Source organism: Miniopterus natalensis, chromosome 12 (genome assembly GCF_054644295.1).
Source record: "Miniopterus natalensis isolate mMinNat1 chromosome 12, mMinNat1.hap1, whole genome shotgun sequence".
Classification (NCBI taxonomy): Eukaryota; Metazoa; Chordata; class Mammalia; order Chiroptera; family Miniopteridae; genus Miniopterus; species Miniopterus natalensis.
In genome coordinates, this window is record NC_142092.1 from 38,252,436 (window position 1) to 38,269,293 (window position 16,858).

The 16,858-nt window shown below is 38.3% G+C and overlaps 1 protein-coding gene across 4 annotated transcripts in view; it reads right to left on the reverse strand.

The window, feature by feature from the left end:
- CARNMT1 (carnosine N-methyltransferase 1) overlaps positions 1 to 16,363 on the reverse strand; it is a 32,511-nt gene extending 16,148 nt beyond the window's left edge. The window contains exons 1-4 of one of the 4 annotated variants that reach the window (XM_016222944.2): positions 16,098 to 16,163; positions 13,159 to 13,243; positions 8,695 to 8,890; positions 7,446 to 7,609 (exon numbers count right to left, since the gene is read on the reverse strand). In XM_016222944.2, the coding sequence (XP_016078430.1) occupies positions 7,446 to 7,609; positions 8,695 to 8,890; positions 13,159 to 13,243; positions 16,098 to 16,116 (464 nt within the window). In that variant the 5' untranslated portion in view covers positions 16,117 to 16,163. Of the gene's footprint in view, positions 1 to 7,445; positions 7,610 to 8,694; positions 8,891 to 13,158; positions 15,614 to 16,097 lie in introns of those variants that run through there. The other 3 variants (XM_016222945.2, XM_016222948.2, XM_016222943.2) reach the window with 3 other exon arrangements.
- Positions 16,364 to 16,858: the final 495 nt, after the last annotated feature.

The window sequence follows — 16,858 nt, forward strand, 5'->3', positions numbered from 1 at the left end:
AATTTTCTTTCTTTTTCTTTTTCTTTTTTTAAATATATCTTTATTGATTTCAGAGAGGAAAGGAGAGGGGGAGAGAGAGATAGAAACATCAATGAGCCCGCAACCCGGGCATGTGACCTGACTGGGAATCGAACCCTGATTGCCTGGATCCCAGGTCAATGCTCAACCGCTGAGCCACACCCGGTTGGGCTAGGCCAGCAATTTTCAACTGGTGTACCACAGGAATTTTTAAAACATGCAATACCTGACTACTTAGAGGCACTGACCTCCTTTCCCTTAGATTTTCAAATAAAAAAATGACAACACCAAAAAAAAAACAATAGCTGTCTGGTGTGAATGAATCAAAATTATATCTATATTTTTTCCAGGTCAGCAAAAAATATACATTTTGGTATGCTGCAGAATTTTAGTAGTTTATATGTGCCATGAGATTTAAAAAAAGGTTGAAAATCACTAGTTTAGGGGTATATGAGCATATAGTTAATGTAAGAAGGTAAGATTACAGTAACAAACAAATTCATGTTACCATCTCTGAAGAGAATTGCTCTATTGTTTGAGGGCAGTTTCAATTGTACCTGTAACATTTCTTTTAAAAAATACAAAAATTTTTGAATATAACAAAATGTCAAGGTTTAACAGAGGTAGGTGTTGAAATATTTTTTACTCAAAGTAGAAAATGAATTAGAAACCAGCATTAGTACCCAGCCTCTTCAAAAACATGGTCCCAACTTACCACTTTAAAAAAAAATTTTTTTTATTGATCTTAGAGAGAGACGAAGGGAGAGGGAAAGAGAGAAACATCAATCAGCTGCCTCCTGCAGGATCAAGCTTGTAACCCAAGCATGTGCCCTGACCAAGAATCAAACCCGTGACCTGCTGCATGACACTCAACCAACTGAGCACACTGCCAAGGCTCCAACTTACCTTACTCCCAACAACAACAAAAAAACTCCACCTATCAACCAAACAACTTCTCACGAATTCCATAGAACACTTTCTCACATTAATCTTTAGAGCTCCTAAATACCCACAGAAACTCAGTTTAAATTATCACCTTATCTATGAAGTCTTTCCCAAATATCCCAGGCAAAGCTTGAACTCATTTCTTGATGCTTTCATTACTTCATTCATACTTCTGTTATAGTTCATATTTCAAGTTCTTAACTTTGCACCTTTTATTTAATACAGGGTTCAGCAACTGTGACCCACAGGCCAGTCATGTTTTTGTAAATAAGGTTTGATTGGAACACAGCCATGCCCATTCATTTATATATTGTCTATGGCTGCATTACCAGGGCAAAAGAGCTGAGTGGTCCCCATACATCACAATGCCCACAAAGCCTAAAATATTTACTAGCTGGCCCTTTGTTTCCAGTCTTTTGTTATTATAACATTAAAACTAATATCCTTGACCTACATAATTTTCCACATGCAGTATATCTGTAGAAAGCTTCTCCAAAATTGAATTACTAGAGTCAAAAGACATGCATATGATTTTTCTAAAATATTATCAAGTTGTCTCTATAAAATTTACTAATGCTGAAACACCCTTGCATTACTGAGATAAATCCTACTTGGTAATGGTGAATAATTATTTTAATATATTCTTGGATTCTATTTGCTAATAGTTTTTTGAGGATTTTTACATTGACATGTATAAGTGATATTGATCGTTTTTTCTTTGTGAAGTTTTTTTCTTGTGATGCCTTTATCTGACTTTGGTATTGGAATAATGCTGGCCTCACAGAATGAATTAGGAAGTGTTACCTCCTCTTCAATTTTTTGAGGACAGATTAAGAAGAATTGGTGTTTATTATTCTTTAAATGTTTAATAGAATTCACCAGTGAAACCACCTGGTCTACAACTTTTCCCTCTAGACCAAAACCAAATAAGGAGCCCCCTTCACCACTGCTATTCAACACTGTACTGGAAGCTCCAGCCAGAGCCATTCATCCAGTGGGGAAGGAAGAGGCTAAAAACTATCTCCAGCCCAGCCCTCAGGACTCAGAGGCTGGGCATCAACCCAGGATACAGGAGATCAAGGTTCGATTCCAGGTCAGGGCACATGCCTGAGTCGCGGGCTCGATCCCCAGAAGGTGGCGTGCAGGAGGCAGCCAATCTGACTCTCTCATCATTGATGTTTCTATCTCCTTCTCTATTCACAGATGACATATCCTATATGTAGAAAAATCCCAAAGAATCCACAAGAAAGCTACTAGAGTCAATAAACTAACCAAAATTGCAGGGTCCAAGATTAACACAAAAATCAGCTGTGTTTCTATGCATCAGCAATGAAAGTAACTCAATTTACAACAGCACCTTAAAGAACTAAATACTCAGGAATAAATTTAACCAAGGAGGAGAAAGATTTGTACACTGAAAACTATAAAACATTGCTGAAAGGTATTAAAGAACATCTAAATAAATGAAAAGACGTCTTATACTCATTGGTAAAAGATTTAATATTGTTAAGATGTCACTACTACCCAAAACAGTCAACATATTCAACATAACCCCTAACAAAATTCCAACAGCCTTTTTCACAGAAATGGAAAAGCTGATTCTGAAGTTCATATGGAATTACAAGGGACCCCAAGTCCCCAAAACTAACCTGAAATCAAGAATAAATTGTAGGACTCATTTCCTGACTCCAAAACTTACAAAACTAAAGAAATTAAAATACTATGGTATTGGCATAAGGGCAAATAGACAAATGGAATAGAATAGAGAGCCTGAAAATAAACCCTTGCCTATAAAGTTGATCGATTTTCAACAACAGTGCCAAGACAAACGGGGAAAGGACAGTCTTTTTAACAAATGGTGCTGGGAAAACTGGATAGCACTCACTCACTCACTGTTAATCCTCACCCAAGGATATTTTTTCCACTGATTTTTGGAGAGGGGAAGGAAGGGAAGGAGGGGAGGAGGGGGAAGAGAATGGAAGAGAGCGACAGCCAGAGAGAGAGAGAGAGAGAGAGAGAGAAGCATCAATGTAAGACAACAATTGGTTGCTTCCCACACGTGCCTCGACCTGGGGCCAGGGATCTAACTGCAACCCAGGCACATGCCCTTGACTGAAAATCGAACCCGAGACCCTTTGGTGCACAAGCTGACGCTCTAACTACTAAGCCAAACCAGCTGGGGCTGGATAACCACATTTAAAAGAATGAAGTTAGAGCCTTACCTTATATCACACACAAAAATTAACTCAAAATGAATCAAAGACCTAAACTTAAGAACTACAACTCTTAGAAGAAAACATTGGGAAAAATCTTCATGACATTGGATTTGGCAATGAATTCTAGATGTGACATGAAAGGCAACAAAAGAAAAAAGATATAAATGAGGCTTAACAAAATTATAAAATTTTGTACAACAAAGTACATTATCAAAAAAGTGAAAAAACAACCTATAGCATGGGAGAAGATATTCACATATCATTTATCTAACAAGGAATTACTACATGTGAAAAAGGAGTCAAAGATCACAAAATCTCATCTATGATAAGTCATCTTCAATCCAAACAAAATAAAAAGCTTGAAGAAGAGACAGTGTTAAATAAAAAATTAGGAACCCCAACATACTGTGTCCTCACTAATAAAACTTGAATACAAATGCATTAACAAGTCCTTTGACACTAAAAATGTAAATTTGAAGCTTGTCAAATAAGTACTATATATGTCATGCAGTTCCAGTAGTTTAAGTATTTAAAATCTAGCTTTGAAACCTATGAATAAACTTCTTTCTAATAAAACATGTCACTGAGGATCTTCTTCCTAAATTATGTCTGCAGAGCACAACAAAAAAGGGGCAATGAATTATTACTTATATGACTCCTGAATCTTGTACATTAGGTATTTGGACACACAGAAATAAGCATTTTTTTTTGTTTGTTTTTATACCTAGTAACATGACTATATAATAAATTCAATTATGCTTTCAACATTATTCCCTTACTGAGCTATTCTGTGTCTCACACCCAGAACACTATATATCTGATGATGAATATTTATAAAACTGAAAATCAATAAAGTGTCATAATAATCATCAATGGAATAAAAATAATGAAAGTTTTAGTGATACAGGAATTCCAAGTATAAAATAAATATATTATCCCTTCGACTGTGTGTTCAGAAGGTAATGATAGCACAGAATATCAAAAAATTACTAGTGATAAGCAGAATACAGTGGGTGACTTTTATGATAACTTATTCAGCTAAACACAATCTACATGGCATAGAGACATACAGATATTCAAACAAGATGGATTAGCAGCCATTTCACAGATGAAAACTCAGAAACTATCTCCTTTTCTAGAAAGCAATGATATTGCTACATTATCATATTTCTAGATGCAAAGTTTATGGACAAAATTCTCTTAGGTGATTGAAGCAGCTAATACACATAAGAATATTAAATATTAAAAACACTGGAGATTCACTTAGTCCCCCACACTAGTGGTCTGCCAGAAAAAGGTAAATGCTTTCCTCGTTGTCAGTATTATTTAGTTCAGTTTCTACTGTTCCTTTACATACAATTTTTGGCATTCAATCAAAAAATTATGAGACATGCAAAGCAGCAAAAAATGTAACCCACTGTTGTGAGAGAAAACCTTCAACACAGCTGACCCACAAACAGCACGTTAGAAATATCAGACAGGGATTTTAAAATAACCATTAAAAATGCGAAAGAATCAAGTGGAAAAGGTAGATCACATGAACAAATAGGAAATTTCAGCAGAGAATACACATGTGAGAAAATATATGTATATACTGAAGTGCTAATTTTTTTTAAATGTGGTATCAAATATAAGGAAGTCTTTCAATGGGTTTATCAACAGACCGGCACAATAAAGAACCAGTAAAGTTAAAGTAAGGTCAACAGAAATTATCCAAACTAATACATAAAGAGTTGGGGGGGGCAAGGACAATGTGGAAAAAAGAGCCATACAAAACCTGAGAGACAATGTCAAACAGTTTAATATATGTATATGTAACTGAGTTTCAAAAGAGAAACAGAAAAGGGGAGGAGGAAGACATGAAGAGACAAGAGCAAAGAATGTTTGATTTGGTGATATACATGCACTCAAACCCCCAAAAGGAAAGCAAACACCAAGCAGGATAAACACAAAGAAAACCACATCTAGGAAACTTATATTTAAACTGCTGACAAACAAAGGTGGGGTAGGGTGAAGGGGATGGGGAGTAACTGCTTAACGGGTACAGGGTTCATTTGGGGTGATGAAAAATGTATTACAATATAGAGAGGTGATGGATGCACACCATTGTGAATGTACTTAATGCCACTGAATTGTTGACTTAATTTTTAAAAATATGCCTTTATTGGTTTCAGAGAGAGGAAGGGAGATAGAGAAAAAGAGAAACATCAGTGATGAGAGAGTCACTGATCAGCTGCCTCCTGCAAGCCCCCTACGGGGGATCGAGCCTGCAACCTGGGCATGGGCCCTGACCGGGAATCAAACCTCAATTTCCTGGATCATAGGTCAAAGCTCAACCGCTGAGCCACGCTGGTCAGGCTCAATTATGTATTATTTTGAAAAAGGACATATATTCTAGATCTAACCATGAAGAAACATCAGACAATAACTTCCTTGTCTTCTTCAAAAATGTTAGTATCATAAACCAAAAAAAAAAAAAAAAAAAAAGGGCCAAGATTAAGACATTGGACAAGGGAAGGCAATGTGGCACTGAAGCAAGGTGCTATCTATCCTGTTGGTTTTGAAGTTGGAAGAAGGGGCCCTGAGCCAAGAGAATACAGAGATGCAGCTCTACAAGCTAGGAAACGCAAGGAAACATATTCTATCCTATGGTTCCTGGAAGGAGCCAGCCCAGCTAATACCTTGATTTTAGCCCAGGAAAACTGATTTGCTGATCTCTAGAACTCTGAGAATAAAATATACATTGTTTTAAACCAAAAAAAAAAAAAAAAGATTAAGACATTACAATCAAATTGTACTATGATATCCTGGATTGTATTCTAGACTGGACAGAAAAATGAGCATTACAAAGGACATTATCAGGATAATTTATGAAACTTGAATATAGACTGTAAGTTAGAAAACAGTATTCAAAGTTAAATTTCCTTAATGTGGTAACCGCACTGTGTTTACGTTAAGAGAATATCATTGTTCTTAAGAACATACATATAAAGTAGGGGAAGGTAGGAAAGAGGGAAGTAGGAAAAAGAAATACAAGCACATGTAAAATGTTACGAATTTATGAATTCAGATAAAGAGTATATGGGAGTGGGAGTGGTGTCAATGGGAAAAAAGGAGGACATCTGTAATACTTTCAACAATAAAGATACAGAGTATATGGGAACTTTCTGTACAATTCATACACCTTATCTGTAATTTTTAGGTTATTTCAATAAAAACTTTCTTTAAAAGACACACACACACACACACACACGCACGCACGCACGCACGCGTACTGAAATTTCTGGAAGGATATACCAAACTTAAAGATGCCAATCATTGAGGAGGGGAAGAAGATGAGGAAAAGTAACCTGTCTACAAAGATATTTAAAGGACAAACTGAATTCCATCCAGTGGTTCTCCTTAAACATATAGTCTCTAAGTCAGGGGTTTCTAACCTGACATCCAGGGACCCAAGGGGTCTATGGAGAGAATTCACTGGATCTATGAAGGGAATAGGAAAAAAATTACACTTTAATTTCATTAACCTTTAACTGTTACTCTCTTCTTCAATTATAAATGCAGGCAACAAATTGTAGTAGTTATGGGAGTACCTTTGGCTTTATCAACTATAGAAAATCACATATATTTTCACTTCATATCAGTTATTGAAATTCTCAAAATAATATATGTACCATACAGTACTTTCAAAATATAGTAACACTTGTTGCTAGATTTTAATGTGATATATGATAAAGAGCAGGTTATATTACAAATCATCTTTTTAAGTTTTTGGTAATCTATTTCAAAATAACTGGTTTCTTGATAATCCTAGGTATTTTATCTTTAGATTCATAAATGCTATCCTCATGGGCTTCAGACTGCTCAAGGATTTCAACATTAAAAAGTGAAGTATCTCTGCTCCAAGTTATTGATCCCTCATTTGCTTACAAGGATGTTATAATGAGGAAAATTGAAGTTTTCAGCTTTTTGCTCTGCCATAAAGCAAATGATATAAAGACATCATTGATAATGAACATTCAAGCTAACCTTCTCATTATTTAATTTCTAATATCCCATATGTGCTAGAACAAAAATTATTCACAACATTAACTGCAACCTCACACAAAGCATCCAAGAACAAATATACCACCATACACCCACATATGAAAAAAAATACAGGCACACAGTAACTATAAAAATGAATCAAAACTGTGAAATGCCTCATAGAAAAACTCAGTGCTTACATAGCTTAAAGAAATTGGTTAAAAACAAGATACTAATTACCATCTCTCTTTTGGAAAATTTTTTAAAATTTCTTTAATGATTGGCTGGTAGCAGGCATCCCTTTCTGCTTTCCCACTTTCACACCAGTCTCTCACAAACTGTTTCAATGTGGATTTTAACTTATCCATGTCAAATGTAGATGCTGGCATAATCTTTCCATTCCCCTGTTTAAAAAAGAGAAATCAATTAGTTTCTGAGAAAAGTAATCAATCTTGAATATAGTTAAATAGATAAGCTTCTAAGAGGCTATATAGATGGTTTAGTGAATAAATATCACTGCCTCTCACCTCAACGAGAGTTGAGTGCAGCTTGAGATACTAAATGAAAAGTCTGGTGGTCTCCCTTCTACCCTCAATAGATTATGATCCATTAATCATGAAACCACCATATAATTAAGCAGTCTTTACTCTGGAGAGGGCCAGCACTGAGCTGTATGGAGAACAAACATTCTCTAAGAAAGAGAAGAAAGTCCCTCCAGATCATTGATGGGGCAGCATAGAGAGGCTCACAGTGGAGTGGCCCAACTGTATCTATCCTGTGGACACAAAAAGAGGACTTCAGTTTCTATTACTGCCAGTCCTTTGAGATTTATAAGTGAAAATAATTTCTTAAAATAAAAGATGACTTGCCCTGGCCAGTGTGGCTCAGTTGGTTAGAGCATCATCCTGTGCACCAAAGAGTCCTGGGTTCGATTCCCAATCAGGGCACATAGCCAGGTTGTGGGCTCAATCCCCAGTAGGGGTGTGTGCAGGAGGCAGCCAATTGATGTTTCTCTCTCACATCTATGTTTCTCTCCCCCCCACCCCCGCCCCTTCCTGTCTCTTTAGAATCAATGAAAAACATATCCTTGGGTGAGGATTAAAAAGTTAAATTAAAAAAGATAACTATCAATAAATACAAGATACTGGGCACAATGAATTTAGCAAGGGAAATTAATTTTACATAGCTAGTAAAGTTGTTTATAAAAATTTAAGTCACTAACTCTGTATGCCAGAACACTACGTGAAAGTGTATCAAAATACCAACAATTATCTTAGTATTTAAAGAAAAAAAATCAGTGAACAAATACAGTTTCTGGCATGCTGTTCTATTAAACCTAATCAAATGACTGAATATACAAGTGGAAACATTCCCTGAGTAGAGAAAATAACCCATGCAAAATTATAAAAATAAAATCCAGAAAGATAAAGACCTCAAAATACAGAGATTAAACTCTAAAATAAAAACAAATAGAACAAATTTCACATACATTTTCTCCATATTCTTTATTTTCAAACATATGTATGCAATCATTCACAATGGTCAGTAGTATTTCTTGATTATGATCAATGCATTTCCGGATCTTGTCCAAGTGAAGAAGAAACTGAGGAAGTAGTTTCTGTTGATTAGCTGGAAGTGATCGAAATTGTCTTTCCGTTCGGTTCACTCGCTCATGCATACTGATGCTAAAACATAAAAGATGTTTTTTAAATTGGCAAGAGAATTCTCAGCAGAGGGCAATCTTATTTTAAGGCTGTCTTTCTGTACAATTACTCCCTTATTAATGCTGGATACTGTCCTGTCACAATATTTTGGTTTCTTAAAGGATATCCACTTAGAAGGTTTTGTATGTTTTCACACCTTAGTACAAATTCTCTAAGCAGCCAAACAAAAGATAAACTGTTTATAACTACTAAAAGTAAACATCTGTACCAATGAAGGAGGAAAAACATTAAAGAGGATTAGTGTACAATAAATTTATTTTTATGATTTCAATTTCCAAACTTAAAGATTTTCAGCAAAAGTAGCTGAATGCTTTAGATTTCTTCATGAAATTAAGTGTCAACCACACTGAAATTTTTAAAATATCATAAAAGATCTTATGTATTACAAAAGTAGTGAACAAATTAAAAATTGAAATTCTATAGCATTTTACATGACAATATTCACCTTCGCATTCTAAAAGTTTCCAAATAACTATGCCCTGGATGATGTGGCTCAATGGTTGGAGCATCACTGGATGCATTGAAGGGTCTTGGGTTCCATTCTCAGTCAGGGCACGTATCAGGGTTGTGGGTTCAATCCCCAGTTGGGGCACATGCATGGGGCAACCAATCGATGTTTTTCTCTCTCCCTCTCCCTTTCTTTAGAATCAATGAAAAACATATCCTCAGGTGAGGATTAAAAGTTTACAAGTAACTCTAAAGGTCACGCTAGGGACTACCTCTTTATAAAATTTGAAAAGAACATCAAATGTTATATTCACAATGAAATGTGATTTTACTTCAATCAGATGGCAAAATTTAAAAGCGTATCTGAAATGCTGGTAAAAATGTGAAATAATTAGAATATTTACATACTGACTGATGGTGGGTGCATAAATGAATACAACTACTTTGGAAAATAATTTAGCATTAGTTAGTAAAGCTTAATATGCATATTCCCTTTGATCTAGCAATTATACTCCTAGATACATACTCAAGAAACTCCTGCAAATGGTCACCATGAAACATAAACAATCTGGACCACAGCACTGATAGAAATAACAAACGAAAAATCTGGAAACAACCCAAAGGTACATCACCAGTAGACTGAACAAAGAATGTACAGTATAGTCACACAATGAAATGCAGTTAAATTACTAAATTATAGCTACACATAGTAATATGGATAAAACTCAGGAATGTAAATATCTGTTGAAAAATCAAATTGTAGAAAAATACATGCCGTATAATTCCATTTTACATAAAAATAAACAATGTATTGTAGGAATGGAGCATATGTAGAAAAACTACAAGACAGGAAAGGAAATGAAAATTCAGGAAAGTGATGTGCTTGAGGGGACTGGGATAGGATAATTGTTCTTTTGTAAAATTGGGTGGTAGGCTCATGGGTGTTCACTGCATCATTCTTTACAGTTTACATATACAAACAAACAAAAAAGGTAAATGTTTCTTTTAAAAGTCCTTTGGCATTTACTTAGTATTAAATGAAAATAAAAAATACTTTTTCATTTGGTTGCCTGAATCTCTCTATTCATCCAAATAATTTTACCTTATGCCAAATCACTCTCTAATTTCTGAACAGCAATATTTAAGTTCTGAAGAAGCTCTGAAAAAACTTAAACAAAAGCCTGGACATGTTTTTAGGAGCTTGGGTGTGGTGGTATTCTGGGGTTAGAGGCAATGTGAAAAGATCAAGTTGGCATTGACTGGCTATACTGATGACTGCTTTTTGCCCGCTCACCCCCCACCTCCTTGAGACAGTCATAATAGTGAGCTCTGGAAATAAACAGATCTGGACTGAAATTCAGGTTATGCCACCTATTTACTATGTGACTTGGCGAGTTACTTCCTTTCTCTGTGCCTCAACTGTCTCATTTACAAAAGCATAACAACAACGATGATGATGATTACAGAAGCTATCATTTGTAGAGATTTAATAAATGCAAGGCACTAAACAAAGTCACTAAGTGCTTAAATATAGTAGGCATATCTAACTTATAAAAACTATTATGTTCACACTGAAAATATGAAAAATGCACAAACGTAAAAGTATTTTTTTAATTAAAAGTATAATCCCTCTTTTAGAGGCAATCACTTCTAACTTTTTGGCATATTTCTGTTTTGTAGTTTAAGACAAAGTTATTTAGTGCCTTTCTAATAAAAACGTGACAGTACACAGATCAGCAGACACTTGGAAGTAGTTAGGAATGAAGAATCTCAGGCCCTACACAAGACATACTGAAATGTAATCTGCCTTTTAACAAGATCTCCAAATGATCCACATGCACATTAAGGTTTTAGAAGCATTTGTAATTCTTCATCTTTATTAGAGGAATTTCCCCAGATCAGAAGAGTTCTCAAGTGACTATATGGCAAATGACTGCAATGACTGTTTCATCTTATGCAACCAAATTTTACTTAGCTATTTCCCAAACAAATGGCACCTGGATACTTTCGCTTGTCTATATGATGAACTTTTTGTGTTTAAATCTGCCTGTATTTTAGAAAAAAATTAGCACAAATTCTCCAAAGAATCACCGTGTCAGAAAGGAGAGTATTTTTTTAAGTCTCTTGATACAAACCGATTTTCAGAAAGATTGTACCAATTTACATTCCTAGCAGTAGAGTATGACACTAAAGGAACTATTTAAAAGAGACCACAGTATGTTAAGTAAACAGCAGAGTTGCAACAGTTTACAATTTACTGTCAACAGATTAAATAGTCTTTTAGTACTTTATTTCTAGTATCCCTGGGCACTGGATGCCCCCTAATCGTCCTCTCACCATACCTCAAAACTCAACATATCCAAACTGAATTTAGCACATGTCCCACCAAAAAAAACTTACATATTTTCCTACATTGCTGATATTGATGAATGGAACATCATACATCCACTCGAGTCAGAAACTAACAAGTCACCCTAAAATGCCTCTTCTCATGGCCCACACAATCCATTAAGCCCCAAATCCTTTTGATTCTACTTCATAAAACTATCTGCAAATTACACCCCTCTGCCCCCAGTGCTTTAGCTCAGGCCCTCATTATGTCTCCCAAAGATTACTGAGAGGCCTGCTACCTAGGAATGCTGTCCCCAACCTAACCTCCCCATCAGGTGAATTCTAAAACACAAGTCTGATCTTTGTCACCATTTAAGCTCCGTATTTCAGCATACGTAAAAAGCCATCAGTAAAGATTCAGTGAAGCTCCCCCTAGGTGCCACTTTTTGTTCTCCATGGAGACTCTTATTTGCATGATAGTAGGAGAGTTAAGTTCTGGATTGGTCAGAAGGACCCAACATATTTGAGGTCAATTCCTGCTACAGAAGTGATGTAACTACACAGAGTGCAATGTGATGTAGCATATCCTTTAACCCTTGGTTACTTAATAGTATGCCAAGCTATCTATAACATATACCTACAGTGACTTTCTTGAAATGAGGTCTTACCAAAGTTGAGAAAAGAGTCCAATTCTTATTGTACTATTATAACTGGGGATATTTTCACTATTCTGGAAATCCTTACATTATGAGGAATAGAGTGAAGAAATATAATGGAGTCACTGTAGTCAAACTGCTAATTACTAAAATAAATTAGGTTCAGGTACGAGGAAATTATTTTATTCTTGTTTTAACTAGCCTGGGAACTTAAATTTTTGAACTTTCCAGTTCTGTGGTAATGCCTGGATATACGTGAGACCCTCGGATAACCCTCTAATCAGCCTCTGTCATGTATCCAGACCACCTGACACCACCATCCAGACTGCTTAACATCTGACTGATAACCATCCTGAACCAATCCTAGTTTTAAAAACAGAGGACTAATTAGTCTCAAAAATTCACATTTTACTGTAAGAACTCAACTTTTTTCTCTTCTTCTAAACACATCTGACTTTTTGCCTAGTTGTGTTTCCAGTTTGCATACTCTAAGACCCTTGAATAAGCATCATTTATTTCTAGCCAGAGCCTCCAGGCTCTTTTTGAGTGCATCAGACAACTTTTTGAGTGTGCTTTAAGACAGGGGTGGCAAACCATGCTCCCCAACCCCCACCCCTGGTCCTTGATCTGTTTTATAAAAAGGTTTTACTGGAACATAGCCATGCCTACTTGTTCACATAGTGCCTATGGTTACTTCCACAACAAGGGCAGAGTTGAATAGTTGTAACAGAGACCACTTAGCCCTGAGAGCTTAAAATATCCATTGCCTGACCCTTTAAAAAAAAGTTTGCCTACCTTGCTTTAAAGGAATGTTTTACAACCTTCAGACTCTCCTTGGTTCTGAACACAGTCAGCATAATGAGGCCACATCTTCTGGCAGCTAAGGGGAGAGAGTAGTCAGCAGCCATCTTTCCTTAAGGGTATATCTACCTCCAGCTCTCTCTAGAAGGCTGGTCTAGGCAGTGACCCCAACTCTGACTTAGTCACCTTTCATCAGGGTGGGTAGATGCTGGGTCTGAGCCAAAGGCCAAGGTCACTGACCCATCCCTCTGACCCTGTTGAACTACTCTAGAATTCCAAACAGAAAAGCATACCTTTTCAGAAGGAAAGTCTGTCTCAACTCAATTAAAATAGTTATTAAACACCCAAGGTTAAAATTGTCCTACTAATATCACTGCTTACTAACGCAAGGTAAAATCTTAGTAAATGACTTTGGATTTAAGGCCAGACGCTACCACAATTTGGTTGTGTAACCCTGGGCAAGTTACTCATCTCTTTATATGCCTATCCCCTCACCTGTAAAAATGAGCTCTACATCTCAATTCTAAAAAATCTCACCTAACCGCTATTTCTAAAGGTAAGACAACTCTAACAAGACCTTTGATTTTTAAACGGTAGTATTTTCTGTGTCAACTAGGTACCTTCATTCATAATACAAGTAGTATTTTAAGGCTTACAACACTTTTTTGGTATTCATTACAATGCCATTTTTACCTTAGAATATGTTCATCTAAGCAAAATCTGTAGGAAGCACAAAATTGGTAGCAACTGGAAAGAGAAAACATTAATCAAAAGACATTTCTTGCCCTATGACTTTAATCTAAATCTCCTATATATTGACTAAAAGGCATTTAGAAATAAAACCAAACTCTGTGGCTACTGAGACTGAGTAAGTAAATTTTTAATTGTATTAAGTTTTAATTAATTTAAGTTTTAATTTAGCCAAATGTAATTAGCGGCCAAGACAGTGGACGGTGCAAGTCTAGATCATAAAATGCTGGAATGAAACAACCCAGTGTTTTCTGCTGCACAATGCTTTCTGTAACCCTAATCCTTTCAGTGATATTTTAAAAAGCATATTTTGTATCGTATATTAGTTTTAGTCTAGAGATTTAAAGTGTTTCATCATAGAGTACATACAAATATAAGGATTGCTATTAAAAAAATGAAGTTTTCCTCAATCCTATATTAAAATGGTAAAGAGGGATGAGAGTATAGGAAATTATCACAACTAGAACATGCACACAACTGCCCTTTTTTATATTGCCACACTTGGGTCCTAGGTCCAGGTCAAAGTCCCTCTGCCCCCACAACAAAAAGGCCCATCTGATAGCTAGTCATAAATATAAATTCTAGATTAGTCCTAATATTTTAGACCTGGGTACAAACACACATTTTAATTAATTATGTCCATTATATTCCCAAAACATTTCCCAATTATCTTTCTAGATTCTTCAACAGTAAAATGCACAGGACTTTTCTGTATCTACCACTCTTAGCTATCTAATGACAGCTGCTTCTCCCGCCTGTGTGGTTCCTCCAGGCACAATACTTACATCAAATTCAATTCTCTGGTTGTCTGCCTTCCTTCCTCTGTTGATACTAAGTAAAATCCCCATACTACTAATTTCCTTTGGGGCTCTATAACTAATGCAGTCCACGGTTTCTATCCCTGTGCTTCGTTAGTAAATTATTTCATCAAGATCTCTGAACTTCAAAAATTCATGTGACAAATGTAATCAGATTCTAAACAACTTTAAGCTTTTATTAAGCGAGTTTCTAAATTCAGAATAGTAACAGACTAGTTTACCAACTGGTCACAAATTGACAGACTATTTGGGAATGACAAATCTATTTCTTTGCTTCTACCTCTTATTTGTTAAAAACAGAGCTTCATATGGCAAGCACTAGTGACATAAAAATAAATGAGGCTCAGTCCCTGCCCTTGAGGAGGTCACAGTCGAGCAATAAAAAGTTTGCATAAAGCACAGCAGAAGCCCATCTAGGGGAACAATTCTTCTCGCGGGGGAGGTCATGTCTGATTACAACTGCAGACTCAGAATGTGTCCCTCGGTGGACTCATCTCTTACACGAATAAAATACTACCTTTACCTGCAAATCGAGCTGATTTAAGTCCCTTTCAGGTCTCTGAATTAAAAATTTTGTGGCTAAGCTAGTTTAACATCTATCTAGAAGAAAAGTAGAAGAAAGTTTTAAGTTCCACCAACGTACCAGGCTCACGGTGAGAATTCAATACATATTTGCAAAATAAAAGATCACAAAGGTGGCTCTCACCGTGACTCCCCTCAAGACTCTGCTTAATTAGCAAATGTTAGAATATCCGGACCACCTCCGACCTTAATCTCACCCACCAGTTAAAGACATGGAGCCGCCTCAGTCACTCGCTCACCACAATGTGCCCGAGCTTCTACAGCGCCGTGGGGGTGGGGCGGAAATCTTAGGCTGTTCTCACAACAACTGGCAACAGTTTGGGAAGATACATCCTGCCGCATCCCACGTGGAGGTCAACTCGGGCTCTCCGTGTTCAGTTTGGAGACCACTGACAACACAAACCAACCATGCCCAGCACTGGACAACTTACCACCATCGTATCTCCTGTCTGAAATTGTCACAGAATTTTTCCGGTTACCACCCCCCACACACACTGGCTTCAAAGCCAAACCTTTAACGAGGGATGGAAGGCAACAGAGCTCATCTGATCCTGAGGTCAGAAGGCAAGAGACGGAGCAGCTGACGGGTGCGCAGGGCCGAGAGGGGATACGGTGGTGCGAGGTGACTCGGGGACCCCGAGGTCAGCTCAGGCGGCCCGGTCCGGGAATCCCGGAGGCGTGGCGGCCGAGGAGGAGCGCGGGCGGCGCCACCGTTTCGGCGGGTTCGCCGCAACCAGCGGACACCCGGACGGGCGGAGCGGGGGTCCGCCACGGGCTCCTTACCCGTAGTAGCGAAAGGCATTAATGATCTTCCAGAAGTGCTCGCGCTCCAGCCTCTCCTCCTCTTCCTCCGTGTTGCGCGTGGCTACCGCCGCCGCCGCCGCCGCATCCACGGCGACCGAGCCCAAACGCCCAGCGGAGAACTGCACTTCCACCTCCCCGCTCCCGCCGCGGCCGCCGCGGCCGCCGCCACCTCCCCCGCAGTCCTCCCGCAGCTGAGAGGCGGACGGCGAAGGGCGCCGCCGTCGCTGCATAGCTGCCGCGGCCCTCAGCCTGGCTCGCTTGCGTCTCGCCGCGACGGAAAGCGTGGTGGCGGCTGTTCGGCCTTCCTCTAGTCACGCCCCCAGCTCGCGGCGCGCTCCGCCCCCGCCGCCCTCAGGCCTCCAGCCGCGCGGGGCTCCGCCGGGTCTTCACCGAGCCCGGAATGAGCGCGCATGCCCGCGCGAGGGTACGACGGTGGGCCGCGGCTGCCTGCGCTCATTCGCAACCGACCTTCGGCGACGGCGCGTGACGTCACTACGACACGTACAGTGGGCGGGGCAAAGGCCGTGTGGGAGGGGCGCTGGAGGAATCCCCTGGTGGCGATGGCCTGACACCTGCGAGCGGCCTCGTGGGTGCGGCTCAGGAGCCTGGCATCGCTGGGCTGTGGAGCAGGCGACTGAGCCAAACGGCTAGCAGAGGGGAAGGCAGAACAAAAAGCTAAGGTCCGATGAATTTATTCGGAATTTTTATTTCACAAAGTCTCGAAGGAAGGTTTTGCAGTC